We start from the raw sequence: 27,249 nt of genomic DNA on the forward strand, positions 1-27,249 counted from the left end.
CAGAGAAGTTGAGTGTGAAACGGCGTTCTGGCCAGTTAGTTGAGTGTTATTACGAGTCACAATGGATGCCATACCTTGTTGTTTAGTGTTATTTACGCTACTTTTTGTCACGGGAATGCAAGAAGCTCATGGTAAGTGTTTCTGGACAGCTTGTAATTGTATTTGTATGCGGCGGCGTATGTGAATTTCCAAGTTTAATTTACGCACATGCTTTTAGCATAAACAGGCTGCTTAGAAGCGGTATTCAAAGATGGCGCAGGTCAGGGGGAGCCGTGCCGTCAGGAATGTGTATTGTTAAGCGAAAATCCTGGCTAGATAACTGGATCACATTGAGGAAAGAGAAAAGTCAATGGTTTGTACGGAGCCGTGTGCAGCTGAATTCGTTTGTGCTGGAGCGAGCAAAATATTGCTGCCACTCATTCGTAACCCTGTCTTTGATTTACATCCTGACTGCGATACACGTTAAACATCCTGTTGTCCTACAGTAGTTTAAGAAATAGCCCAATGTCTGAAAAGGTTGTAATTCTTTTCAGCTGACAGGTCGGATGGGCCAAATCGCTTGCCGGCACCGTTCCTCATTTTCTGTTGTAAGTAGCCCAGAAGGCTACCGTGCAGAAAAATGAGTGCCAAAAATACTGAACCTTTGCTCACCCTACAGCATGTGCTTCTATTTTGCTCTCGGTGTTATATATGGGACGCATGTGGATTTAACTGCATCCTATTTGCTCTATCACGGAACCAAACTGGAGCAAACAGTGGAGGAGGAAACGTGGTGTCCGTTTCCTGCCACATAACCTGTTAAGGCAATCCGCTACTTTGTTACAAGTTCTTGTTAACCCGTGCAATTGCTTAGGCTTCTCTGAGTTTTCACACCGCACGGGCTTTCATAGCATTTATTCATCTAAACTACACAAAGAAACAACAATAAACAATCAATGTTCTACTTGTTGGTTGTTCATGCTTGAGCCCGGATTTAAACTCCTGCACCAGTTTAGTATTTCGGACACGGACTCTATGTCCATATAATGTTTAATTGTGAACGGCGTTGCTATTTCATGTGTGTGGTAGCTCACTACGTGAAAACACCGTTGGAATGTTGCTATTAGAAGGCTCTCGGAAGATGCAATTACCCGATATCGCTCATGCGTTCCTCCGCGAAATTAAAATAGGTTATATCTAAATATGCTCTGTTCTGTTTTTTACGATTAACGTTGACATTGAGATTGTCTGCATAAGCAACTAAGTATTTTGATTGCACATGGAATGCATTTGTTACCAAAAGCAAAGAAAAACACAGCAAGGCTACCAAATAACGGGTGGCCGTGACATTAAATAATAAGCTGTCCTATATGTGGGATGCAATGTTCTCCACAATTCCGCTAACGAGCAGAGAAATACTGCTTATCCCCACCCCAGAAGCTTTGTCTGCTCTGTCCTCTGCCCAGAAGCCCGTACAGGTTCAGCCTGTTGGTCTACATCGGGGATTTCTGATGGACCGGCAAACAAAGAGGATATGAACGTGTCTAACTAGCTTAGCCTAGTGTGCGCTGCTCTCGGTGATTTAATGTGAATAACAGTGAGCACCATTACATCAAATATTACTGTCAAAGTGTTGCATTTGTTTCCATGTGCAGAATGTACATCTACTACTGTTGTCTACCTCAGCCTGCTGTGAAAAATCCTTAAGTCTCCACTAATGACTCTGTTATGACTTTGTTACAGTGGTGTAGACAGAGCACTGGAAATGAGCTGCTGTTAAATGTAGTTCGATGGTTGGTAAAGTGAACAATGTGTGTGATGGTATAGCAGTTCATGCTTTCTGTTAATGGCAGTAATGTTCAGAGCGTACTTGACAAACATAAGTCTGAAAAATATGTGTTACGTGCCACCATAAAGACATATAGGTCACTATCATTCAAGCTGCTTCATTTAAAAACTCCCGTTCCTCTTTTCTGTTCTGGCTTTCTAATGTGAAGTTGTGGTATTTTTACTGAAGCTGGTTTCTGTGTTTGAAATATCACCTGTTTCACACCACAGGACTGAGATCGAACAACCAACTTCCGATTCACAGTGACTGCAACAGTGCAAATATGTAGAAGAAGAGATTTAGGAACATCTGAGCCGAGCAAAATTAAACAAGAAAAACAACTACACACTGTATGGATAAATGTATGGTCTGTTACATTTAACAGATATAAAGTGTTGTCTCTTCGCTCTATGTACATGGCACAAGGAATCGCTGAAAGGACTTACTGGTCTCCCCAGAAAAGTGGCTTAGGAATTTTCTGACCGATTTATTTGTTTTGTTTTGTTTGTCTGTTTTTCTGTTTTTATAGTATGTTTATTTTGTTTATGCCGTACTTACTTGACTAAAATGATTTCTTGTTGTGATACAGTCAAGAAATCTGTCTGCCATGGTGTAAGTTTGTTATGGCATAGATAAAATATAGAGATAACCTTCACCTTTTTATCTGCCACTTTATTTCATGCACTATTTTGAGTTTGACAGAATCCCCCATCATCTTTATCAGTGTGGAGACCTGTTCTTTATGGCTGTCAGTCTATTTGCATAGTGATGGGGCCACATTGGCTGCCCTCTCAATGCTCTGTCCCACCCAAACCTTCTCTCAGTTTAAGCTGTAAATATTTCATCGCTCTAATCACCTATTATTTATTCATGACAATGTTACCATTTAATCATTGCGTCTGTGGTGCCAAGTGTCTTAAATTCCACTCCAGAGTGAACCTTCATGAACTGGTGTTTTGATGTGGGGAGGCATGTGTTCAGTTAGTGTCGGAATAGGCCTGCAGAGTTTCTTTTTGCAGCTATGCAAAGGCCACATGTGCATGTCCCAGCTCACCATGGCAGGGGTCAGTGTGGGTAAACTGAGTGGGTAGTGTAGTGGTCCCTGGAGAAGTGGTTATATTCTTATTTTTTTTAAGCAGCCCATGCAGCACAGGATAAACGCCCTGTTTTGAGAAGTGGGTATACCCACTGCTGACTGAAAAAGAAGTGGGTATACTCCGTATACCTGCGTTTACCCTGGACTACACCACTGGGTAAACTTGTTACTGGCCTGCTCTTTTTTTGGTCAGTTGTTTGGCTGCCATGCACAATCTCTTTTTCCAGTTGTTTTTCCCCTGTTTTCCAGCATTGCAGCAAAATTGAGTGGAATTTACTTGTTGAAATCACGACCGTTGGTCAGAGGTATGGTATTTAGCTCTACGTGATCTCAGCCTTGCCCCTTTAGCAGTTCTTAACATGAGTCAGTGCTCTAGGGTCATTCAGATGCATGTATGAGTGGAATACCTGGCTTAAACATTACATTACATGAGTCAGTGCTCTAGGGTCATTCAGGTGAATGTATGAGTGGAACACCTGGCTTAAACATGAGTCAGTGCTCTAGGGTCATTCAGATGAATGTATGAGTGGAACACCTGGCTTAAACATGAGTCAGTGCTCTAGGGTCATTCAGGTGAATGTATGATTGGAATACCTGGCTTAAACATGAGTCAGTGCTCTAGGGTCATTCAGGTGAATGTATGATTGGAATACCTGGCTTAAACATGAGTCAGTGCTCTAGGGTCATTCAGATGAATGTATGAGTGGAACACCTGGCTTAAACATGAGTCAGTGCTCTAGGGTCATTCAGGTGAATGTATGATTGGAATACCTGGCTTAAACATGAGTCAGTGCTCTAGGGTCATTCAGATGAATGTATGAGTGGAATACCTGGCTTAAACATGCTCTAGGGTCATTCAGATGCATGTATGAGTGGAATACCTGGCTTAAACATGCTCTAGGGTCATTCAGATGCATGTATGAGTGGAATACCTGGCTTAAACATGCTCTAGGGTCGTTCAGGTGAATGTATGAGTGGAATACCTGGCTTAAACATTACATTACAGAAGTGGAGTTGTGCTTCAGCAAACAGCACAAGAAAGCAGATATCCCAACTCTGACTGGTCAGTAGATATGTGTCCCTGCGATTATGCAGATGGGTTTTCTTTTCTTGTCCAAAGAATTTCAAGAGACCGTCCTCGTGTGATGGGCCGTTCATTTATCCATCCAATGTCGATGGGGACCACCTGTCCAGTTTTGGTAAAGCTGGCGTAGCGAAGTCTAGTTTGGGCCACTGAGTGGGCATCTTCTCCGTACCCCAGGGGCCTGATGAGGGATTAATTAGCGACCACCTTAGGTACAGCAGCCTTCTCAAAAGCTGCACCTTGCACTTTTCTTTTCTAGCATGGCCTTTCTCGCAGTTATTTATAGCCTATAACATATCGTGCACGTTCATTTATAGCACGAAGTAAGGCAAACACGGCAAGTCTTGGCCACAATTCTCCGGCATGTCCAAACTCAACTGTTCCCTTGAAATGTGCACGGCAACAGAAGCTATGTCATCGTTAAACTGTTGTTCACATCACCAGTTGCAAAGTTGAACGACTGCAGTGAAGGTCTGCCGTTCATATCCATACCTGAGCTTCATGAATGGAGTCGTGATTCCTGTGTCAGGAGGACGTAGCCACAGTGTGTAAGACTTGTTTTGGAATCACAGATCAGACTGCGGAAGGCGCCCCAGACTTGGCTGCCTGAGATGTTTGTGAGTGTGTGTCCTTTCCAGATGGTGTGTGTGTGTGTGTGTGTGTGTGTGTGTGTGTGTGTGTGTGTGAGAGAGAGCAAGAGAGTGTGTTTGTGTATTTAATTGTCAGGGCAAGTATGTCAAGCATTTAAGAAAATTGGCCTATTTCACTCTTAATCAGGTTGAAAGAATGTTTTGTGCTAATTGTGCTTTTGTCGTGGCATGTGACTTGTGATGTCATGTGTTTTTAACGTAACTCCACTCTCAGGACGACCGCTCAATGGAATGGAATGAGCTCAGACAGTGTTTGCCCAGCAAACGATGTCGCTCACGCCTAAGCTGGCTCTCGCTGCTCACACGCTCACGCCATTCACCACCAGCCACAATTTCCTGTCCACACAAAATACTTCAGCCCTTCGCTATTAACTCTCTGGTGTTTTTCTTCTAGGGGGCCACATGTAAGACTACCGCAGACAACATGCTGTAAATGTTTCTGCTGTGAAGCCCCTTACTGTGCTGTGAATGTGTCACAGATGAGTCCTGCGTGTCCCCCTGCAGGTGTCCTGCCATGAATGACTGGATTAAAGGTCACCCTGCTCTTAAGACATCGTGGATAGGATATCACGGATGCTGCTACATCACTGCCTAAGTTGGGCGCGGTTTAAAGCCCATTTTTATACACTGTGATCGAGTGGAGTGTGAAGCAGCTGTTGCATCTCTAGCTGTGTGAATCACATGATTTTGAGAAGAAAATGGTTGGAAAAGACTTGTTCTGCTTCGCTTTCTATGGTGCGTCTTGAAATCATGCTTCTGGTCAGTGGACATCTTTTGTGTCGCCCATAGACTATGTGCACATTTATGTTCATATCTCACACACACACACACACACACACACACACACACACACACACACACATATATATATATATATATAATGGGGCGTGTTGTTTGTGAGTGCACGTGTGTGTGATTAATGTGATTTGTGCTTTGAGCTGAAGGTATCTGTACGAGCTGCAAATCAGCGGTCTACCGTGATTTTTGGTTGCCAGGCGACAGGGGTAATTGATTCATTTTTTCAGGGGTTGCGGCGAGTGAAAGGAGGTGTGTCTCCACCCCCCTTCGGCTCCTCTCCGCCTCACTGGCTCATTCCTTTCTTTCCTCTCTGCCCCCTCCCTCATCCCTCTCTCTCTCTCTCTCTCTCTCTCTCTCTCTCTCTCTCTCTCTCTCTCAATTTTTTTCAATTCAAATGGCTTTATTGGCATGAATGTACGATACACTGTTGCCAAAGCACTAATAATAATAACAATATAATAATAACAATAGTAAAAATAAGAATTGGTAATACGGGAACAGATAAAGTAAGTAAAGCAAGTAAAAGCAAGTAAAAGGAGTAAAAAGTAGTCATTACAATTCATTAATTATAATAATTACATAAAAAAAAAAAAAAAACATATACAGTAATAGGTAAGAATAGATTAAAACAAAAAACAAAACAAAACAACTATGAGTTCAGGCCTATGTTTCTAGGTGGTATGGCCTGCTCTCGGAGGATGTGGCAGGACTGCACATATTCAGAAGCCAAAAAGAAACATGTCTCAATTTCCCCCAGGACGAATGGCAGTTTCTGTTGGTTATCTAGGTTCATGAAGCCAGGGTGGATGTTTTCAAATTGGTTGAAATATGCATTTCTTATATTTTGGTACTTTGCACACTCTCTCTCTCTCTCTCTCTCGCTCTCTCTCTCTCTCTCTCTCTCTCTCTCTCTCTCTCTCTCTCTCTCTCTCTCTCTCTCTCTCTCTCCCTCATCCTCTCTCTCTCTCTCTCCCTCATCCTCTCTCTCTCTCCCTCATCCCCTCTCTCTCTCTCTCTCTCTCTCTCTCTCTCTCTCTCTCCCTCCCTCATTCCCTCTCTCTCTCTCTCTCTCTCTCATACACACGCACGCGGCTGCTCGGCCTTTGTGTCTCGTATTCAGAGGGTCTTTAGGAGCCAGAGTTGCACTACCTTGCTCCATGATATGACGCAACACCTGTGCCCATGCACATTACTAGTTGGTTTGAATCGCCTTGTGAATCCCATCCCAGCTGTATCTTCATAAAACATAGCCTTGAGTTGTCTTTGTGTGTGTTAGATTTGTGTGTCTGTGTGGGCATTTTAAACCCACCTTTTAAGCCGAGCTGCATATTGACTGACCGTTGTTTTGATTGATTAAGAATGCTGAGGATTTGAGTGTTGAAGTGTCTCAAAATGACTCAGCCCATTCCTTATTACTGTTAGATGTTACAGTATATCCTTTGAGTGGACCTTTATGATCAATAAGCTGCTGTGACCACCAAAACTTGGTCAGCAAATCTCCAAAATGGTAATCTTATCATGGTAACAAAGGAAAGGCCCCCTCTCTGGTATTACTCAGACACTTGGTGTGAGTGCCTGCAACTATAACCATACCTGCAATCATAGTATGGGAGTAGGTGTAGGCCATTTAGAGCCATCTCAGGCAGCAGGTCAGAGAAACTTGATTATCATACAGAACAACGAAAGGTTTCCAGACCTGTTGGCATTGAAAGCATAGCTCATTTACATGTACATTAAAAGCATAGGAGTTTTTTTTAAACAGTATGGCTAGAGTTGGAGGTGTTGCTTGTTGTTTCAGAACTGCACCGCTGAATCCTGAGTATGTAACCCCTGCTTCAGTACTGCACTTTACTGGAATGACTACAGATTGCTGCATCAATCATAAAAAAAATAAACGCCCTTTTTCATACATTGCTGATTCAGTCTATGAAGTCTTGTCAAGGACTCAATTATCTTTTCTCTAACAAAAACTTTTATTGGAGCTTAAAAAAAAATGTCCATTTTCCATCAGTTTTTTGGAATCTGTCCCCATGTTCCCAAAGCTTCTCAGGGCTAAAAGTAGGTCCTAACTTGCTGATTTAGGTGATTTGAGTGTATGAGTCCTAACTTTGGGACTTTTTTTGACTAAGAGAAATTCACAAAGTCCCTTAGTGCTAAAAGTAGCAGCTAAGTCAGGGAGAACTAAAGTCAAGAGGACTCCTAACTCACTAAGACTCACTCCCAAATGAACAAAAAAGTGCAGAAGCAGAATTACAGTAAAAAGACTTATTTATATATCGGTCTTTGTTCACCAGCACATGCCTGTCTCTCTGCAGGAGACTTGACGTCAGCCATAGCAACGGAGTCTCTCTCTTAGTTTAGGAGTTATTGCTTTTCTTTGGTTGATCTCAGCAGCTCTGTGAGTTTTAGGAAGAACAGATTAAGGAGAAAACGTTAAGTGCAACTTAGGAGCACTCTCAGAGGTAAGATAAATGCTTTGTGAATACAGGCCGCCTTGATGTGAGACATTATTACACTCTTCAGGTGAATGGCCATGTTGAGGGAATGGGGAAGGACTCCTGTTTGCCACTCATTTCCTGTCGATTTTTCTTCTCACCGAGCAGACGTCTTGAAAGAAAGGAAATAAGAATATTTCGTGGGTATTTTTGCACAGGCTGTCTTTGCCAGTGGTATGCTCAGCAGGTTTGTGTTCGTGTTGGGAGGCTGAGAGGCTGTGCTTGTCCTTGTGTCACTCAGGAGCTAGAGGCACTGGCTTCTCTCTACTTAAAGGACATGGCAGTTGAACCAGTGAAGTGGAAAAATCTTAGCCAGGGATAAATCCAGAAAATAAAGCCAGGGTTCCATGAGAGATGACGGTGACAGAATAAGGAATAGGCGGGATGAAATTACAGCTTCACTGTGGCTAAATTGCTACTCAGTCTGCAAATGGCGTTTAGTTTCATGATTTGTAGGTGTTAATTATCTTCTACAGGTTGACAGTGTAATTGTACCTTGCACTCCCTCTTTTGCAAGAATGAGTTATTGTGACAGAGTGCTGTCACTACAGATGAGTTCATGCTCTGACTGCCATGCCATCGAGTATGGCTCTTTGGCATTGTGGTCAGAGTGCAGGTTTGGTACCCTGTAGACCCGTGTTCAAGGCTGGGTGGGGTGATGGCTCTCTCCCTTTGCTCGAAATGGTGTCAGAAGTTGAATGGTTTGCCGTGAGGTCACCGAAGCAGGCCCAGTTTGTAAACCGTATGAGGGACCCCAAGGTAGGATGTCCCCTGTGTGAGGAGGGACCCCAAGGTAGGATGTCCCCTGTGTGAGGAGGGACCCCAAGGTAGGATGTCCCCTGTGTGAGGAGGGACCCCATAGATGGGTGAAGCACTCGTGTGTGCCGCGCCCTTGCGTCGGAGAAGTACGGTTGGAGGTTGCGTGAAGGATGCCTGTGTGCGCTTCCCGAAGGGGAGGGCAGTCTGTCAGTGCCATTACTACAGATGTGTATGTGCTCTGACTTCCATGCCATCGAGCTTGGCTATTTGGCATTTGTGGTCAGAGTGCAGGCTTGGTAGACCCGGGTTCAAGGCCGGGTGGAGTGATTGCTCTCTCCCTTCACTCCAGTTAATATAAGGTATCTAATGGTGAACGATGCCTATCCTGTTAGCTGGGTTGTAAACCCAACATTGTCTTTGTATTGCATTTTATGATTTAATGCTGACAGAAAGATCCTAACTCCGCAACTCTTTGATGACCAGAACCTGGGCTGCAGTGGCATCGTCCGTCCCATAGTCCATCCCATCGTCTTTTCCTGACCACTTTTCCTTGGCCTTAGTTTTCCTTTTCCCTCTTCTGTGTCCCTTTCCTCTGTTCTGCACAAACAGAATGGGAACGTTCTTTTCCATTCCGGGGCGCAGTTTAATAACATCTCTGTGGTTTTTTTCTCCAGTGCAGAGGTTATGTCTAGACACTTTACACTCCCACATTGGCTGACATGTGATCTGTGGTGTCTGTGTGAGAGTGCCTGTGTGAGCCTGTGGGTTCTCCTGTCTGTTGAGATCTGTGGTGTCTGTGAGAGTGGCTGTGTGAGCCTGTGGGTTTCTCTGTTGAGATCTGTGGTGTCTGAGAGAGTGGCTGGGTGAGCCTGTGGTTGTGGTTGTATTGTCTGTTGAGTCAGGGCTAGACATGGGAAGTGTTGGCTCTGCTGCGAGGCTCACCAGCAGCTTGGCCTCCTCCCCCTGGAGAGACAGGCAGGCTGCCTGAATGGAGTCAGTCTTCTCAGGTCACTGGATCCACGTTCATTTCCCAAGTGATGTGACTTCTCTATCTTAACCAGCCAAACCTTTATCAGGCTCTATCAGACACCTGCTCAGGTGAATAGGGCAGAGATTAGAAGTCAATGTCAGTAATGAAGTGTGAACTTGAATCTATTCAGAGATAAACTTCTTCACAAGTGCCTTCTGTTTAGACATTTAGACAGACCACTGTGAGCGCTTCAAATGAGCTTTATTGGCATGACAAAAAAACTCGCTTTGTATTGCCAAGGCATTTCTAATTATACTGATAGTTGGTATCACTAAGGGAAAAATAGGTAGTGCAATGGAACAAGCTGCCTAGCACTACCAGAGCAGGGGCGTCCCTCTCTACCTTCAAGAAGCTCTTGAAGACCCAACTCTTCAGAGAGCACCTCCCTTCCTAACTGGCACCTTGGCTTAACTTGCACTCAAGCAGTGACAGGCCCGCACTTCTTTTTCTTTCTATGTCTTTTTCTATTTCTTGAAAAAAAGGGGGGGGAAAAGCAGTATTTATTGTTACACCAGCGTCTGCTAAATGACTAAATGTAAATGTCAATGCAACGGTAGTGTGTTTCTTCATGTGCTTTACTGATGGCTTCTCTATGGCCAGCATCTACATCTTGCTGTGATCTGTTCCTCCCCTGAAAACATCCTTTTTTCTCTGGGCAGCCAGCTTTGCCTCTGCATGCCCTTTATCAATAGCCAGGCTATGGTTGCTTAGTCTGCACCTGTTCAAGGTTTTCCTTGGCTTAATACAAGTCACTGTGGATGAATGAATGCCCTGTATACTTCAGTCAACTGTTAATTATTTCACTGTAATAACTTTGAATACATTTCTTGAACCTCTGGAATAAATTAAACATTTTTGTATATATACTGTATGTCATCACTAGTATTTGGTCGTTGATTACAATGCATTTGTTTAGTGCTACTGGTGCTGCTGTGTTCTTTCAGCACTGCAGCACAACTAGGCTGTTCTGGCCTGTGAGTACTTATCTTTCTCTCTTTCTCTCTCTCTCGCTCTCTCTCTCTCTCTCTCAGTCTTGCAGTGTTATTGCCAGAGATGTGTGAACAGTACATGCCACACCGACGGTATGTGCTTCGCCTCCCTCATCAGGCACAGCAGCGGGCGCATTGTGGCCAGCGGTGCCATGTGTCTGCAGGAGGCGGAGCTTATCCCAAGGGACCGCCCCTTCCTGTGTGCCCCATCCAGCAAGGAGGGCAACAGCGTGCACCCTTTCTGCTGCAGCAGCGACATGTGCAATAAAGACCCCGAGGGCTATATAGCCTTTCCAGGTAAGCCTGCCATGAAAAACACTGCTTTTGTGCCATTGCTGTCCTTGCCGTTAAGTTTTGTTTTGTTTTTTGGTAAAACCACAAGTCACACCCCTGGTCATTAGTTGTGTAGTCTGAGACCCAGCATCTCAAGCTCTGCTCCTAAGAGGGTGAAAACCTGAGGCGAGGCCAGAGTTTCAAGCTTTTTGTTGGAAGAAAATGGATGAGAAACTTCACAAGGATAACTGCATTACTACAAGGCTACTTCTTAAAAGGGTACCAAGCCTTCTTGGGAAGTTTAAAACTGACAAATCGATACAAGGGCATACAATGTGACTGGCTAAGCAAGTAACAGATGACCTAATTTCAAAAAGTTAAAGATGACACATTGAATTAATATTTAAAGCAAGATCATTTTTATTTGCATCTTTTACAGTTTCAGTATAATAAAAAAAGGAAATAGGCACCATGCAGGGTCAGTCCCTAGTATCACAGCTTGTAAACGCTTTTTTGTAGCCATCTAAGAGTCTTTCAATTCTTGTTTGGGGGATTTTTGTCCATTCGTCCTTGCATTAGGCTTGTTTAGACATTCCTTTGCAAACTTCTGATGCTGGATTTTGTGGTGAGCCGGCAAAAGAGGTTTTCTTCTGATGACACTTCCATGAAGGTCATATTTGTGCTGGCCATGCTACACAGTAGAACAGTGCACCATTACTCCAGAGTGTGCTAAATCTGCCTGAAGGCATTTTGCGGTCAAATTGGGGTGACCATTCTAGCAATCCCATGAGTTCTGAAAGTTTTCTTGGTCTTGCGGACCTCAACTTGACCTCCCCTCTTCCTGTTAACTGCAATTTCTTAATTACATTACACACTGAGGAAGCGGCTACCTAAAAACATGTCACTATCTATCTCCTGCTTTGTGGACATCAATTACTTTACTTTTCAGAGTGCTAGGAAGCTGCCTGAAGGAGTCCATGGCTGCTGATTGTTTGGAGAAGGTTTGAGGAGTTGTTTACAAGTCATAGCTGTAAATTAATAATTATTATAATAATAATAATAATAATAATAATAATAATGTTAGGATGAGCCTCTAATGGGTGGGTAAAGGTTCCTCTGTGTTATGTAGTGGGATCAGGGATTGAAATCTAAGGCAATGTAATTGTTACCTCTCATATGTCGGAAGACACCTACTGTTACCTCAATCCAATCATTCATACTCTGTAGGCCTGTAAGGTGTTGCTGTGCTTTTCTTGATGGCCGTTTGTTCTATGGTTATCAACATACTGTGTAAGCTACCTTTGTGTTAATTTCTTATTGTAAGCGGGTAGAGCTATTTCAGATGTTTGATAGATAGAAAAATTAGCTGTGGTGGTCTGAGTCCAGGGCAGGCTGTTAGATTAGCGACAATACATTTGGCACTTCGGCCAGAACCACCAACAGCAGCAGCTGGGTTGCAGGATGGGAGTTTCATGGTGAGCGCCTCAAAGGTGATTCGGCTTTTCAGTTTTCTGGTGTGTGTGTGCGTGTGCGTGTGCGTGTGCGTGTGCGTGTGCGTGTGCGTGTGCGTGTGCGTGTGTGTGTGTTCATGCGGCTAGGTGCGCTCTAGTGTGCACGTGTGGTGGGGGTGTCATGGACTGGGATTCATTTGAATTGGGAACGAGTGTGGACATGTGGCCACATAAACGTACTTTACCTTATTTCACAGCAGATGTGACACCGATTCAACAGATTGGAGAACGTACAAGGTCATGATTATGTGTTAAAACAAGATGATTCATTATTTTTGAAGTGATCTTGGTGCATGTCCTATGATTAAAAAGACAGAACAGCCTACATGAGGAAGCTCCCCATACACGCCCATGTTACCTTGGGAGAATGGGATGTTTAATGTTGAGGCTGCCGGGTGCCTGTCCTCCTAGCATAACAGATTACTCATTAGTGCAGGTGTCTGTGATGTTAAGCGATCCTTAGCAGTTTACTTTTGTGTAACTAATGTAATGATACCTTTCTGGTCCTCCTGGTCCAGAACCTTCCACATGCATCACTTCAATGGTTTTCTTGAATCCAAATCAATGTTACAACATCAGTATCAGTAAACCTGTCATGTAGTCAAGTGTTAAAGGTGCTTTGATTATAATCTATTACACTTTTCATTGAATTCATCAAATTATCCTCATGGTCCTCTTGCTTTCCATCCAGCTAAAAAACACAAACAATTTCACAGAATTTCATCCGTCGGACAATTCCACATCAGTTACTGGTAGTCTGCTTAACTCTTTTGTCTAGAGTTACTGAATGGGATGGCTATGTAACCAGCCAACTGTGAAATAATTTTAGTAATATGATTAATTAATTCAGATTTGAAATGGAACTGATGTGATATATTTCTGTCCAATGCTGGTGCTGGCAATCAGGGGCCTCATCATGATAATTGATTTATTGTAACTGTTAATTTTGAGAAACCCTGAAAGCTATGTATTCCTGTTCATGATATTAACGACAAATCATTTTGATGCCTTAATCTGTCTTCATTTTCTAATCCTTTGAAATGTTTCCTTTTTTTATAAATACTTTTGAAATGCATAATTGTGGTGCTCTTGCTACTGGGAAGATAAAATAGTATGAAGTGTATGGATGGTATCAATATTATATCCCGGTATTTTGAATCTGAAGTTCAAACATTTGAAAAATACAGTAAAAAAAAATGTTTGTCCATATCCCCCACCCCTAGTGTCCAAACACAATCCTCTCTCTCTGTCATTGGGAAACAAAGAGAATTGCTCAGACCAATCCATACTCCATATGGAGCACAGAACGGAGGAGTGTCATTTCACAGGCGGTTGAGCTCAAATATCAACAATTTTTGTGTTTTAGAACGCCAGCAAACAGCATGTCTGAGCTTAGCCTTGCAGCGCTGCCCACTCTGATCCCCACAAAACTTTATTCTTACAGTTGTTCTGTCTCCCTCGCTCTTTCTCTTTCTCTCTCGCTCGCTCCTTCTCTGTGTTTGTCTCTCAGACCCCACTCCCAGGAGTCCGGTCCTGGGCCCCGTGGCCCTGGCGGCTGTTATCGCGGGGCCCGTCTGTGTGCTTTGCTTCGTGCTGGTGCTGGTGTTCTACGTGTGCCACACCCGCTCAGTCCTTCACCACCGCGTGCCCAGCGAGGAGGACCCCTCCATGGACCACCCGTTCCTGGCCGACGGCACCACACTGAGGGACCTCATCTATGACATGACCACTTCAGGCTCTGGCTCGGGTAGGACTGAGATCATGACTGTCTGTCATCTCTGATGTGTTTCATTGAGGAAGACTAATTAGTCTGTAATCAACCCCCAAAGCCGGCTGCATGGTCACAAAAGCAGAGAAATTTTTTATCTGTTTTGCCTGGAATCTCGAATCCAATCTTCGAACCACATTATCACACCAATACAATAATAGCAGTGCCATACACCTTAAAGTAATCAGAGTAATACACTAGCAAATTAGATTACATAAAAAAAAACACACTGAAATAAGTGAAAGTGAAATGTAGTTTGCTGTGTGCTAGTGTGAGCTACTAGGCTATGTGCATGGAGTGATTAAGAGCTTTTATGCTTGTAGCACACCCAAGACCTTAGAGAATCACCTCCAGTGACCAAAACAGTTTGTCACTGTGTTTCAGGATATGTTTTTTCACATACTCCATCTCAAGTAAAAAAAGAAAAAAGTAAAAGTACAAATATGATATGCATGCTACTCACATTTTATTGTACCTAAAGTAGTAAATAATTCAAACGATAAAATAAAACATGTCACAGGATGTCAGAACCACAATAGTGCCTGAATCTAGCCCCAAACTCCTGGGGGTTAAGACACTGACTGAAGGGGAAATGCTCTTAGCTTATCAGTTATTTGTATTAGTTTCTCAAACACTGAGGAGCCATTTTCCTCTGCTTATTCTGCAATGTTGAAGAGAAGTAGCTGGTGTGACACATTAGGGCATTTCAATGCTCCACAGGACAATGAGGACCAGAGCCACTGTCTATGATGTGCTTGCAGTTCTCACAAGGATAGAGCGTTGTGTTGGTTGTTTATTTAATAAGCTGAATTCCGTGTGAAGTTCCTTTTCGGCGTAGCATCTCCTAAAGTGGAGGTCGTGTTGTGTTCTGCAGGCCTGCCCTTGCTGGTGCAGAGGACCATCGCCAGGACCATCATCCTTCAGGAGAGCATCGGGAAGGGCCGCTTCGGGGAGGTGTGGCGCGGTCGGTGGCGGGGGGAGGAGGTGGCCGTCAAGATTTTTTCGTCGCGTGAGGAGCGCTCCTGGTTCCGTGAGGCTGAGATCTACCAGACCGTCATGCTTCGCCACGAGAACATTCTAGGATTCATCGCCGCGGACAATAAAGGTGAGACGACAGGACTTTCAGAAGTTGGCACACTCCGAAGGAACTCCTAGGTAGAACTTACTAAAAGTTTAAAATAATAAAATGTATTTTTGCAGAATAAAAGTAGAAACTGCCAAATCCAGAACATTGTGTTGGATTTTAAAAGCGCTGTTTCAATACTCAACCTTTTCATTTCAAGCTATTTCATACTGAATGGGTGCAGTGGTTTTGAAATTCAGCTCTAGTAGTAATTGCAACATAAATTGTCATGAATTCCGCTGCACTAAATAATGTATTGCATCAAGGTGCACAGTAGATGCATCATAATTTTGTATTATTTACTGTGTCGGAATGAAACAACTTGGATTAGATAAAGCAGCTGTAGGTTTAGCTGCTTTATCGCAACGGTGTGAATCTCACTTTCTCTCTGTCTCTCACACTTCCCCTGTCACATATTTTTTTCTCTCTCTGTCTGTGTGTGTGTGTGTGTGTGTGTGTGTGGTTTGTTTGTTTGTTTGTTTGTTTGTTTGTTTGTGCGTGTGTGTGTGTGTGTGTGCTCTTTCCACAGATAATGGCACTTGGACTCAGCTGTGGCTAGTTTCAGATTACCATGAGCACGGTTCACTTTTCGACTACCTGAACAGATACACAGTCACAGTGGAAGGCATGATCAAGCTCTCTCTGTCCACAGCCAGCGGTTTGGCTCATCTCCACATGGAAATAGTGGGCACTCAGGGTGAGTGTGTGTGTGTGTGTGTGTGCGTGCGCGCTTGCGTGTGTAGGCACTATTATTTATATAGCACATTTAAAAACAACAGCAGTTCCTAGTCCAGAGAGCGATGTAAAACAAAAAATACTAGTTTGCATTAAGTTTGTACTCCATAGAGACACACACACCCAGTCTGTCCTCAAAGGACTGACACTGCCCTTGTGTCTTTTGCTGCTGTCTGTACTCAGGTAAGCCTGCCATAGCCCACCGTGACCTGAAGTCCAAGAATATCCTGGTGAAGAAGAATGGCACAAGCTGTATCGCCGACCTTGGGCTGGCGGTGCGCCATGACTCTGCCACAGACACCATTGACATCGCCCCTAACCACAGAGTGGGCACCAAAAGGTAGGAAAGTTTCAAAGTCAAATTATTACACCAAGTTTCTTGCAACAAGTTATAGCAAATGATACCAGTGTGTGAAAGTCGTGGGGCGACTGCACATGATAGGCACACTCCTGCTCCGTAGATGTGAGCGCTAGCGCACACAAAAACACATGGGTTTGCACACACATGCAGCACACAACTCACTGCACAAACTTCTATAAAAAGTTGGAACCATATATTTAAGTGAATTAAGTTGGTGGACCAGCGGAGTTTCATGGAATAACGATAATAAATTACAGACTAGTTGGGAGTTTGAGTCCTCGGATCGCCGACCAGTCCGGTACAAAGAAGTAACGCTGGAAACATGGAACATATATTTGGTTCCTAGCTTAATTACATTGCTGATTCCCTAGAATGGCAGTAGCGACACTGGAAATGGTCTGGGCCAGACCACTTCAATAAGGTTTTTTTTTTTTTTTTTTTTTTACATACCTGGGAAATGTGACTTTATTTAGATATTTCATTGTTGTTAAGCACACAGATATGTTTTAGTGTCTGTCATGTCATCTGTGTTTTGATTGATTTTTGTGTCTTGTGTGCTGGCCACCTCTTATAAATGTTCATTGATCTGTGTAGTGGGGGAAGTCTCAAGTATAGACCTTGAACTGCTGAATGTTGACCTCTGCATAATGAAAGGCTTAATAGGTTTCTGGATATTTGGAAGAGTCTCTGAGCTTTTTGGCCAAACCCACATTTCAACGGTAACTCGAGGCTTGGTCCGTCAGGCAGTGTTAGGATTTTTTGTTATGGAAAGAAAACTTTAGTTAAAGTCCCTATCCATAGTGTAATGATTCATTATGGATGCTTATACAATTGTTAGGTCCAGTCGAGCTATTTATTAATGTGTTCATTTATTAATCATTTATAAATGATTAGACCAGAGGCATTCCATGAGTTTGGATATTCTGGCATAACCCCCACTCTGTCTCTTCACCACTAGTAATCACTCCGCGTTTGATATGGTTTCACCATTGAATTGCACAACGTTAACATTCCATTAATTTAAAGCAAGAGGGCAGAATATCAGGGAGCGACATCACAACGTTACATTGGACAGTTTTCCAGTGAGGTAAAGGGAACGGTGCTTGGCAATGATTGACCCAGGTTGGAAATAATTTTAGGGTGCGGAAAATGAATTAAAAAAAAATCGAAAGAAACGAAAAATCACAATCTGGTGTCTTGAAACTCATTTAGTCGGAAGTAGAACTGTTGTATAAAAGCAATATGACACTTGCATTTGGGGGTTGGTTACCTGCGACACTCAGGCTTTGTGCCTTCGGCCGAATCACAGCTTTGGGGATATCTTTTACCAACCTTGCAAACAGAAGTGTCATATTGCTAAAATAACTTAATTATTCACACATAAGTCATAAGTCACAAGACTCAGGAACAACATCTTTTTAAAGGGTTCTAAACCATTGCTCGTCTTCTGCATTATAGATGTTTGCATTGGATTAAGTGTCGCCCGTTGGATGCTATGTTTGCTGAAACCTGAATAAATTCTTGCAGCAGGCCTCCTGGTATGTTGTAGCCAGGGGTGATCCCCACGTGTGCTATTTCAGTGCTCATGTAGCGCAGTATGGTGTGCATGATGGAAACAGGAGCAGAAGGATGCTCTCTCGTTCTCTCGCTCTCTCTCTTTGCTCCTGCCCTTGCATGGCTGCCTCTCGGGAGAAAAACTGATGTCTTTGAAGGGATTGAAGGAGTGCTGCCTGTCAAAAGTCCTTATCACCGAGATCTGGATGGCAGTGCCTGAAATGCCCTCACAAGGAGAGGAGAAGAGAGCACTATTGCATGGACCCCTCTGTGCATCTCAGGGCCTTGCTCATATTCAGGTTGCTTGCAAACAGTTTGGGCTCCCCTGGTCAACATTTCTGTTACTGTGAGTAGCTAAAGAGTAAAAGATGACCGCAGGCATCAAATTTAAGATGATACTTTTTGGTCACACTTCATTTAGATCGTCCCCTATAGACTATCTACAGATGCTCAGATTATAAACAAACTGTCTCTTGAATCTTTATGGTTAAGGTTAGGGTCAGGGATTGGGTTTGGTTAAGGTGATGTTTGGTGAACAACTAGCCATTCAATCCTTTTCACTTGAAGCCCTGTATTTAAGGCTGTGTGTTTGAATGATACGAAGGAGGCTGGCACAGACTGCTCTGGGAGACAGATGGAGATGGCTCTTGGGACCATTTCACTGGTTTGCCCTTCGTCAGGCCGTGTCTGTTGGTATTTAAGGCTGAAGATGAATGCAGAGCAGCACCCCTGTGTGTGTGTGTGCGTGTGTGTGTGTGTGCGTGTGTGTGTGTCTGTGTGTGCCATCAGGACAGGCAACCTGTGAAATACTAAGAGAAACCCCAGAGATAAATATAGACCGAGGGAGGGTGAACTGTTTAGTTTGAAGTGGTGATTATAGGTTGCAGTATGTATGGTGTGAGGTTGGGGAAAGGGGAGTGTTTGTTTAAGAGGAGGTTTCTAGATGAGTGTAGCAGATTTCATAGATGAAGTGTGTTTGTGTGTTTATGTGTGTGTGTGTGTGTGTGTGTGATGTTTGTTGTGTGTGTGTGTGTGTGTGTGTGTGTGTGGTGTGTGTGTGTGTGTGTGTGTGTGTGATGTTTGTTGTTTGTTGTGTGTGTGTGTGTGTGTGTGTGTTGTGTGTGTTGTGTGTGTTGTGTGTGTTGTGTGTGTGTGTTGTGTGTGTTGTGTGTGTTGTGTGTGTGTGTGTGTGTGTGTGTGTTGTGTGTTATTGCTGTGGGCAGGAGCTGTACTCTGCAGTGCACTGCAGGAATCTGTCACTGTTGATCTGAGGGGAGTTGTGATGGATGAGTTCCCTCCCCCCATTCTCTCTCACTCATTCACAGGCACACGCACACACACACACACGCACGCACACACACACACACACGCACACACACACACATATCCCCCTGGTGTCTTCGGACAGATCCTCTCATCACACCCTCTCTCAAGCCCCTTTATTATCACCTCTGGGCAGAATCTCTCTCACTCTCATAAACAGTCTCTCTTTCTCGTGCGCACACACACACACACACACACACACACACGCTGCTTCTCTACGCTATGCACAATTGTTGATTCTTGTTAGATGCAAGTCTCCAGTGTCAGCCCTGCCTCCTCTGACCTGTCTCTGATGTTCACAGTGACTGCTGCGCTCCCCTCTTTGCCCCGTGTGCCCCCTGTCCTGGCACACCAGCTTATGTCCACTCCCCCAGCTCTCTGGACACCACCACCACACCACCCCGACACACACACACACACACACTTACACACACACACCCACACCCCTCTCCACTGCTCCCACATGTCGCCAAGAGCAAGGCCACAGTGATTTCATGTGCCTTGGACAGCACGGCCGCCAAAGACTTCCTACAATAAACCAGACAGTTTTCAATTTCTGTTTGACCTCCAGCTCAGCTGATAGAATGGAGAGCACGCAGTGGCAGGGCCATTGGACTGTTTCTTGAGTCAGAAATATACTATATATAGACGACTCTGTGGTTACTCCGTGGTCACGCAGTTGCCTCCAAGGACTCGTTGTGGGTGTTGCAAAGCAAAAAAAATAAATAGAAAAAAAGATGGCGTACCAAACTCTGTAGATTGTCGTATTTGTACATAAAAGTTTGCAATTTTTTGGCTTAGATTTTGTTGAAGTTACCGAGAAATAGACACTGTGCAATGTAAAAAAAAAACCTGTTATTGTAACTGAAAAATACGTCTAAGGGGATTTGCGATGTGTCTGAGCCAGCTATCTAATGTTGTCATACTACTACCCACAAGGTAAACAGTGACGTATTGACGGAGTTGGATAGTTACTAAATTACGGAGGTGCGCGGAGAGGGTTTGCCACGACGGAGAGGGCTCTCCGTGTCTCCGTAAACGGACGGCCATAAATTGCGCTTTAGTGAGCACAGATGCTGGTGAAATGTAATGCCAAGGCAGCATTCCATTTGTGAAGTGACTGGGTCTTTACATGGATGTGCACTTGAAACAAAGAAGCATGGAGTTGAATGGTGAAGACGAAGAGTACCTTCTGGAGAACTGACAGGACCATGTTTGTTTTGATTTTTTTTCATTACAGGTACATGGCTCCGGAGGTGCTGGACGACTCCATAAACATGAAACACTTTGAGTCCTTCAAGCGGGCTGATATCTATGCCATTGGGCTGGTGTTTTGGGAGATTGCACGGAGATGCTCCATAGGAGGTACAAGACTGTCTGCCTTTTTTGTTGCAGTTTCTACCATCCATTCATTTAAAGGGGACTAAACCAGTACTTGAACATCGGTTTAAAAAAATTGTGCCCCCATGTGATGACAAATTCTACCTTCATCTGGAAAATAAAAGTAACTTTAATTTCACTTAAAGTAAAGGTTGAAGGAATAAACTGAACTGTTAAAGACTACCTAAACTAGGCCAATATTGTCAGAGGTGAGAGTCAGTAGTTGTTAACCCATGTAACATAGCAACAATGCAAGTCTATCCCTTGTTTGAGAAACGAATGTAATATATTATAAAGTTTAATAAGTCTTATTGCCCTTTATGGAGTGAGTTTGTTCATTGTGTTGACAAATGTGTCCACAGGTATCCATGAGGACTACCAGCTGCCCTACTACGACCTGGTGCAGTCCGACCCCTCAGTGGAGGAGATGAAGAGGGTGGTGTGTGACCAGAAGCTACGGCCCAACACCCCCAATAGGTGGCAGAGCTGTGAGGTATTGACACCAAAGGCATTTTCTCCACTTCAAGCGTAGTTGGTCAAATCTTTGGACCCTGATTAAAGAGTCCAACAGAGGCTTTTCCTCAAGGGACAAACTGGGAGGGGGGGGGGGGGGGGGGGTCGGGGGGGGGTACACAAACACTTGTAAAGAGACACAGATTTTCCTGAGATACAAAACAGGAAATGACGTACTAACCACACTGCTATGTGGTACTTTGCCCTGTGCTAACAGCCTAAATCTCATGAACTCAGCTCTCACAACAATGTGGTACAAAGTTCTACAATCAGATTCAAAAGTATGGAGATTGCGGACCACAAAGAATGCATCAATCACTGTGGGACAACAGGCTGTCTCTCTTTCGTCTCTCTCTCTCTCTCTCTCTCTCTCTCTCTCTCTCTCTCTCACTCTAAATCAGCCTGCTGCTTCATCACACTTAGCCGCAGCGCTAGTCACTGCATCTGTATCAATGTGCTTTTTATTGCTGGGAAGCAGACAATTAGATTACAGCCAATTTGCAGTCATAAAAGCCAGGCTAATCTAATAGTCCCTCTTGTGCCAGCGCAGGCTGCCAGGCAGAGGCCCGTAAGTAAAAGACACTATTGATGAGTGGGCTGCTGAATATTAAAGAGGACTGCTTGGATTTCCCCCGCTTCACTCTCTCATCCCTTCGGGGAGCAGGCAGGGGTGGAATTTGACACAGCATTTCACGTCTCATATGGGCACACGTACAGTACCAGTGTATACACATACTACACATACATACTAGAGCTGAAGCGGTTCACTTACGTGGTTTGGTTCATTGGTTATACATGGTTTTGTGGTTTGGGTTATGGCTTTTGGCACAACAGGAAAAAATCAAATGCAAATGACTGCATTTTGTAAAACAAACAGTGCATGCTGTGGGCCACAATGTTTTTAGGAAGAAAGAAAAACATAAAACTGAAATTAATATCTTCATCCTGGACTAGAAGTACAACAAATACAAAAAAAATTGAATTATAAAAAGTGACATTGTTAAGACAGGGAGCAAAAACAAAAAAAAGGCTGAGGTGTACCTAGTGTATATTTATGTTATATAATACAATATAAATATATATGCATATACATGTCATACATATCGTACATACATGCACATCTGTGCACACTCACACACACTCTTTCTCATACATACATACAGTACAAAACACACTCAGGCTCAGGTAAACCAACACACACCTTGTGGGTAGACACGCACGCACACTCACATACATATATTTATATACATTGGTGCGTCACTCAGTACTGCTTCAGGCCGGCGGTTCACATCCTGCAAGGAATTTTTAAGGATGTTGATGATGATTCTCACCGTGAGGAGAATGGGCTGTCTAGACATATCCACTCTGAGTGAAAAGCTCGGCAGCACTGCCTCTAAGGGAAGGCTTTCTCCCCATCCTCTCCCATGCAGACATCTCTACAGGTGCAGCTCTCTCTATTCTTTGACCGCCGCTAGACAGCAGGCTTGCAGAGCCACAAGGTCGCTGGACATACATCTCTCGTCACGACTTTTAAGTCCTCGCAGCAGTCGTGCATTGGTTGCAGGAGAATTTTAATTTTAATTTAGTTATTTTGTTTTACCTCTTGCGTCACAGCTCCCCAAGTTGCAGGAAGGATATTAATAGTTAGTTGACCTCAATCGAACATCTATAAAAACTCCCTCTCTTTGGCTCAGTGCCATGTCTTCACATCCTCTTACATGCGTATTGTGTATTGCTTCGCGTGATTGAATCGCCTGTTTATGTCCTCTTTGTTGAAAACCTCAAGATAATGGCCATCTCTGTTTTGCGGGCCGGTCTGTAACACACTTAACACATGACAATATCCTCATTATACACAGCATACTGTTTCTGTGTGTGTCAGCTGCACCGGGCTGTAACACACTTAACACATGACAATATCCTCATTAAAAAACAGCATACTGTTTCTGTGTGTGTAGGCTGCAGAGCACGGGTCAGCTCAGGACTCGCTGTGATTGGAAGGATTCTCAAGGTTGTGGCTCAGATTCAAATTAAACTATGTTTGTCTGTTTGTCTGTTTGTTTGTTTGTTTGTTTGTTTGTTTGTTTGTTTGTTTCCAGGTCTTGCGGGTGATGGCTAAGATCATGAGAGAGTGCTGGTATGCGAATGCGGCCGCACGCCTCACCGCCCTGCGCATCAAGAAGTCCCTCTCCCAGCTCAGCCAGCAGGAGGGAATCAAGATGTAGAGCCTTCATATCCACCACATGCACCCATCCTCTCTCCCCCTCCCCCCCTCTCTCTCTCTCTCTCCCTCCCCCCCTCTCTCTCTCTCCCTCCCCCCTCTCTCTCTTTCTTTCTCATTCCCCCTCCCTCTCTCTCTCTCTCTCTCCCTCTCTCTCTCTCTCTCTCTCTCTCTCTTTTTCCATCTCTGTCTCCCAGCAATATCTCAGCCTTTTTGGATCAGAGAGCCAGAGAGGATGAAGCTCTGTTCAAGTATGTATTATCCATCAGGGTCCAGAGCCCGGTCCACCTGGGCTTAGCTTCGATGCGACTGCAGGGGCAAGCGAGGAGGCGGCGCACCCTCAAGAGGTAGTGTGGGCCCTGCTCTTTGGAGCCAAGGCAAGGGGACAGAGTTTCTCCTCTACCCCCCTTGTGACCTCCAGCCAGGCCCACATGGCCTTTCCTCAAACCCCATAGTGCAGCAACCCAGGAGGACAGAGACAAGCCTGGCAGGCCTATATGCTGAATGGAAATGCCCATCACCTCCTTCACCGTGATTTTTTATAACCTTGGGTTAAAACAGCAATGTACAAAGAGAGACCCGTGCCTCAGTGAAGTGTGGACTGAAGGAGCAGGATGAGTGGAAGTATGGCTGCTTTCCTCGGTCACTGTGTTGTTGGGGTACCTGCAGCCTCTGCACACGCTACCCCCGGCCCCCCTCCTTCTCCCCCCTCCCCTCGAGCCACACACTGGCGGTTTTGTCTTTGAGTGGCAGGACCTAGTTCAGTGTCACTGCGGTCACACCACGTGACGTATGCAATATATATGCTCACTCTTTTGTATATATGTATCCATCCATGTAGATATTCATCCAAAAAAAAAGTTTTGTATGCCGATGTATTTATGCGTACGTACATATGGGCAGGTTTACATGGTGTGTGTGTGTGTGTATATACATACATTTGTAGACATCCATTGATACCTCTATTTTGTAACACTTAATGCTGTGTATTTGTTTATTTGTTTGTTTGGGTTTTTTTTGCAAACCATGACGTGGTATTTCCACTGCGCTCGTCTGACCTTCTTTGAGTCATTTTGATTCTTCACTAAGAGGACCTCTTAGTTGTACGTATATGTGTGTGAGTACACATGAGCCGTATGGGTATGTATCTGTGTGCGGGCAAATGCATTGTATCAGAAAAGAGTTTCCGGAGTGCCATAATGTGGCAAGCTCAGTTTGAGATCGTCTGTTATGGTGAAGTAGAATTGGAATGAATGGGGAATTATCAATAGCAGTGAAAGGTGAACTAGCAAGGAAAGTTAAAGCAAGCTGTGTGTAGACTCGAGCTATGTTCATGTCAGTTCAAGGCCATCTTCACTACTCAAGAGTCACAGTAAAATGTGCAGATGCAAAGCGCAGTGCTTTTGTGACTTTACACTGAACTTTATAAACACGAGAAGTTTCTGAAATTATTATATTTTCAGTAATAATTGGCCTTTTTTCTTTTTGCACATCAATGATGGCGTTTTGATCTTTTCCCAAGCCATGTTCATGTCATGTCATGTCATGTCCATTTTTATATGTTTCTATGTATCTATGCTGCCTTTCATCCACATTAGAAGAAAAGCCCACTTTATAAGACGGCTGATAGGCTCTGACCTTGCTGTCTTACGCAGTAAGGCCTTTACATTGCTGACCTCATATACTACAGGTCAGCTTCTGTTTGGGTTGTATCTGTGACTTTTGAAGATATTTAGCTGCTATGGCGTGTGGCTTCATTGATTCTTCATGGGCATGTTACAGCAGGAGAATATGCCTCACTATTTCAAAGAGAAAATAGTACTTAACAGGCATTTTCAGCAGTGTGTGCTTAGAATATGTGGTTATGTCGCATTAATTCTTTTTGTTTTTAATGAAAAGCCTTGCATTTATGTGCTTTGGGGTAGCTCAGCGTCTCAAAGCGCCTGCTATTCTCTCGTGCCATTTTTGCACCATGCACACAGCACCCGATACGTTTGGTTGGTTTGGATTGAATAGCTCAGTAACAGTTCAGGGCGCTGGTCCTCCTGGTCTAGTGAAGGCATTGGTGTATAGTGTTCTGTTCCGTGATCAGGGGGAAAGGATCATGCATTCATGCTGCTATGACATACGGTGAACCAAAAAAAAAAAAAAGCTCTTTTGTTTCAGAGGGGGTGACAACAGAGGCCTGTCATGCAGCTCTTGGGCACCTCCCTTTGGAGCTCCACTGACAGCTCCTCCCAGCATTCATAGCACTGCCCCCGTGCAGCATTCCGGAACCACCAGCAGCCTTCTTTGGTTTTTCTAAAATGGACGGTTAAAAGCTTCCATCCAGGTACTGCTCTCAGACATCCAGGTATTCCACAGCCTCTGAAGCCTCAGCAGCTATGACTGAACAAACCTGCACATCCTCTGCTCAGTATTGCCTTCTCATGTGTACACATAAGTGAGTGTGTGCACACGCGCCTGCCTGCCTGCCTGCGTGCGTGCGTATCAGTGTGCATTCGTGTTCATTGGGTAGCCAACAAGTTTTAAGGAGCTTAGCTTCTTAGTGTCTTGCTTTCCTGACTGGTGTGTGCGTTCTTGTGGTGATTTTTGTTCGGTGTCGTCACGCTAGTGCTGTCGTCTGGGTGACTGTTCTGACTAATGGACTGGTTTGGTTTTAGCCAGACCACCTTCAAAAATGTGTACTACTGTGCCATCATGGGTTAATAAGATGGCGGTTGCCTTTGTCACCCTTCTGTGACCCAAACCCAAATTGCAATTTACTAAATGAATAAATGCCCTAAGGTGTTGTGTCTGACATTTACATTTACTGGTTAGCAGAAGAGAAGTGGTGTCCTAGTCACTGCCTGGAATACATATGCTCTAATATGCAAGGGGGAGGGTTAAATGGTCATCTGGATTTAAGGCAGCAGATTGCAATTGAAGTGCCTCTAGCTTTTCTAAGCATTGTGCAATCTTTAGCATATTATGTTCTTATGGTCCGCTCCACTAAGTTGCAAGTTGCCCAGTAAACTGACAGACAACCGAATTAAGTCATTTAGACACAGTATCTGCACTTTGGTTGTGCCTCCAAGCAATTCTGAATCAAACTGTAAACATTCCATAATTTAGCCTAGTCTTATGCAGGGTGCAGGAGACGAGCAGTAGTGTTGATTTGATAGGAGTGAGGACATTACACTCACACAAAACATGCAAAGGCTTGGGCCTGATCTCGTTCTGACAGATGAACATTGCTGATGCATATATGAAATACCTCTGTTTTTAATGCATTCCTCAATTGAAGGGACACGCAATGGAAGTGGTTTGGGCACAGACGGGGGGGGGGGGGGGGGGGGGGGGTTATGGGTTTATGCTGTAACAACTGTTCACAACATTACCACAGTTGCTTTGCTGCTCAAAGGCCATTGCATACAGGCTTCTGGAAGATTTCTCTTTTTTGTGTTTAGTGCCTAGTTTTCTCATGGAGCATGTTGACCAGTTTTCTTAGTGTCTTGTGTTACGCTATGATCAAGAGAGGGTAATTGTATTTGAAGAAGTTAGTTTCAAAATCTTGAAAGCTATTTAATCGCAACTGAAAATGATAAAGCATAAAAATACCTCTCTAGTCTAGACCAATGTTTTATTTACCTCAGTGTGTATAAAATCTTTTTTTTATTTTGTTTTGTTTTATGTTGTAGATCTGACTTTATTTGATGTAATATCTACATCATGGAGAAATGCACATACAGTCGTTTTTTGGGGGCGGGGGGGATTGTAGCAAAGATTTTTCTCTCTCT

General features: G+C 44.0%; 1 protein-coding gene across 1 annotated transcript; it reads left to right on the forward strand.

The window, feature by feature from the left end:
* Positions 1 to 26,752, forward strand: LOC308363566 (TGF-beta receptor type-1-like). Its single transcript, XM_080836369.1, has 9 exons — positions 1 to 131; positions 10,751 to 11,005; positions 14,003 to 14,239; positions 15,135 to 15,365; positions 15,913 to 16,080; positions 16,302 to 16,458; positions 20,597 to 20,721; positions 21,099 to 21,229; positions 23,349 to 26,752. Exons 1-9 carry the CDS (start codon positions 62 to 64, stop codon positions 23,472 to 23,474), a joined length of 1,500 nt encoding a protein of 499 aa, XP_080692495.1. The 5' UTR covers positions 1 to 61; the 3' UTR covers positions 23,475 to 26,752.
* The last annotated feature ends 497 nt before the right edge of the window (positions 26,753 to 27,249 follow it).

This window comes from Sprattus sprattus (assembly GCF_963457725.1).
Source record: "Sprattus sprattus genome assembly, chromosome: 4".
In the NCBI taxonomy this organism is placed as follows: Eukaryota; Metazoa; Chordata; class Actinopteri; order Clupeiformes; family Clupeidae; genus Sprattus; species Sprattus sprattus.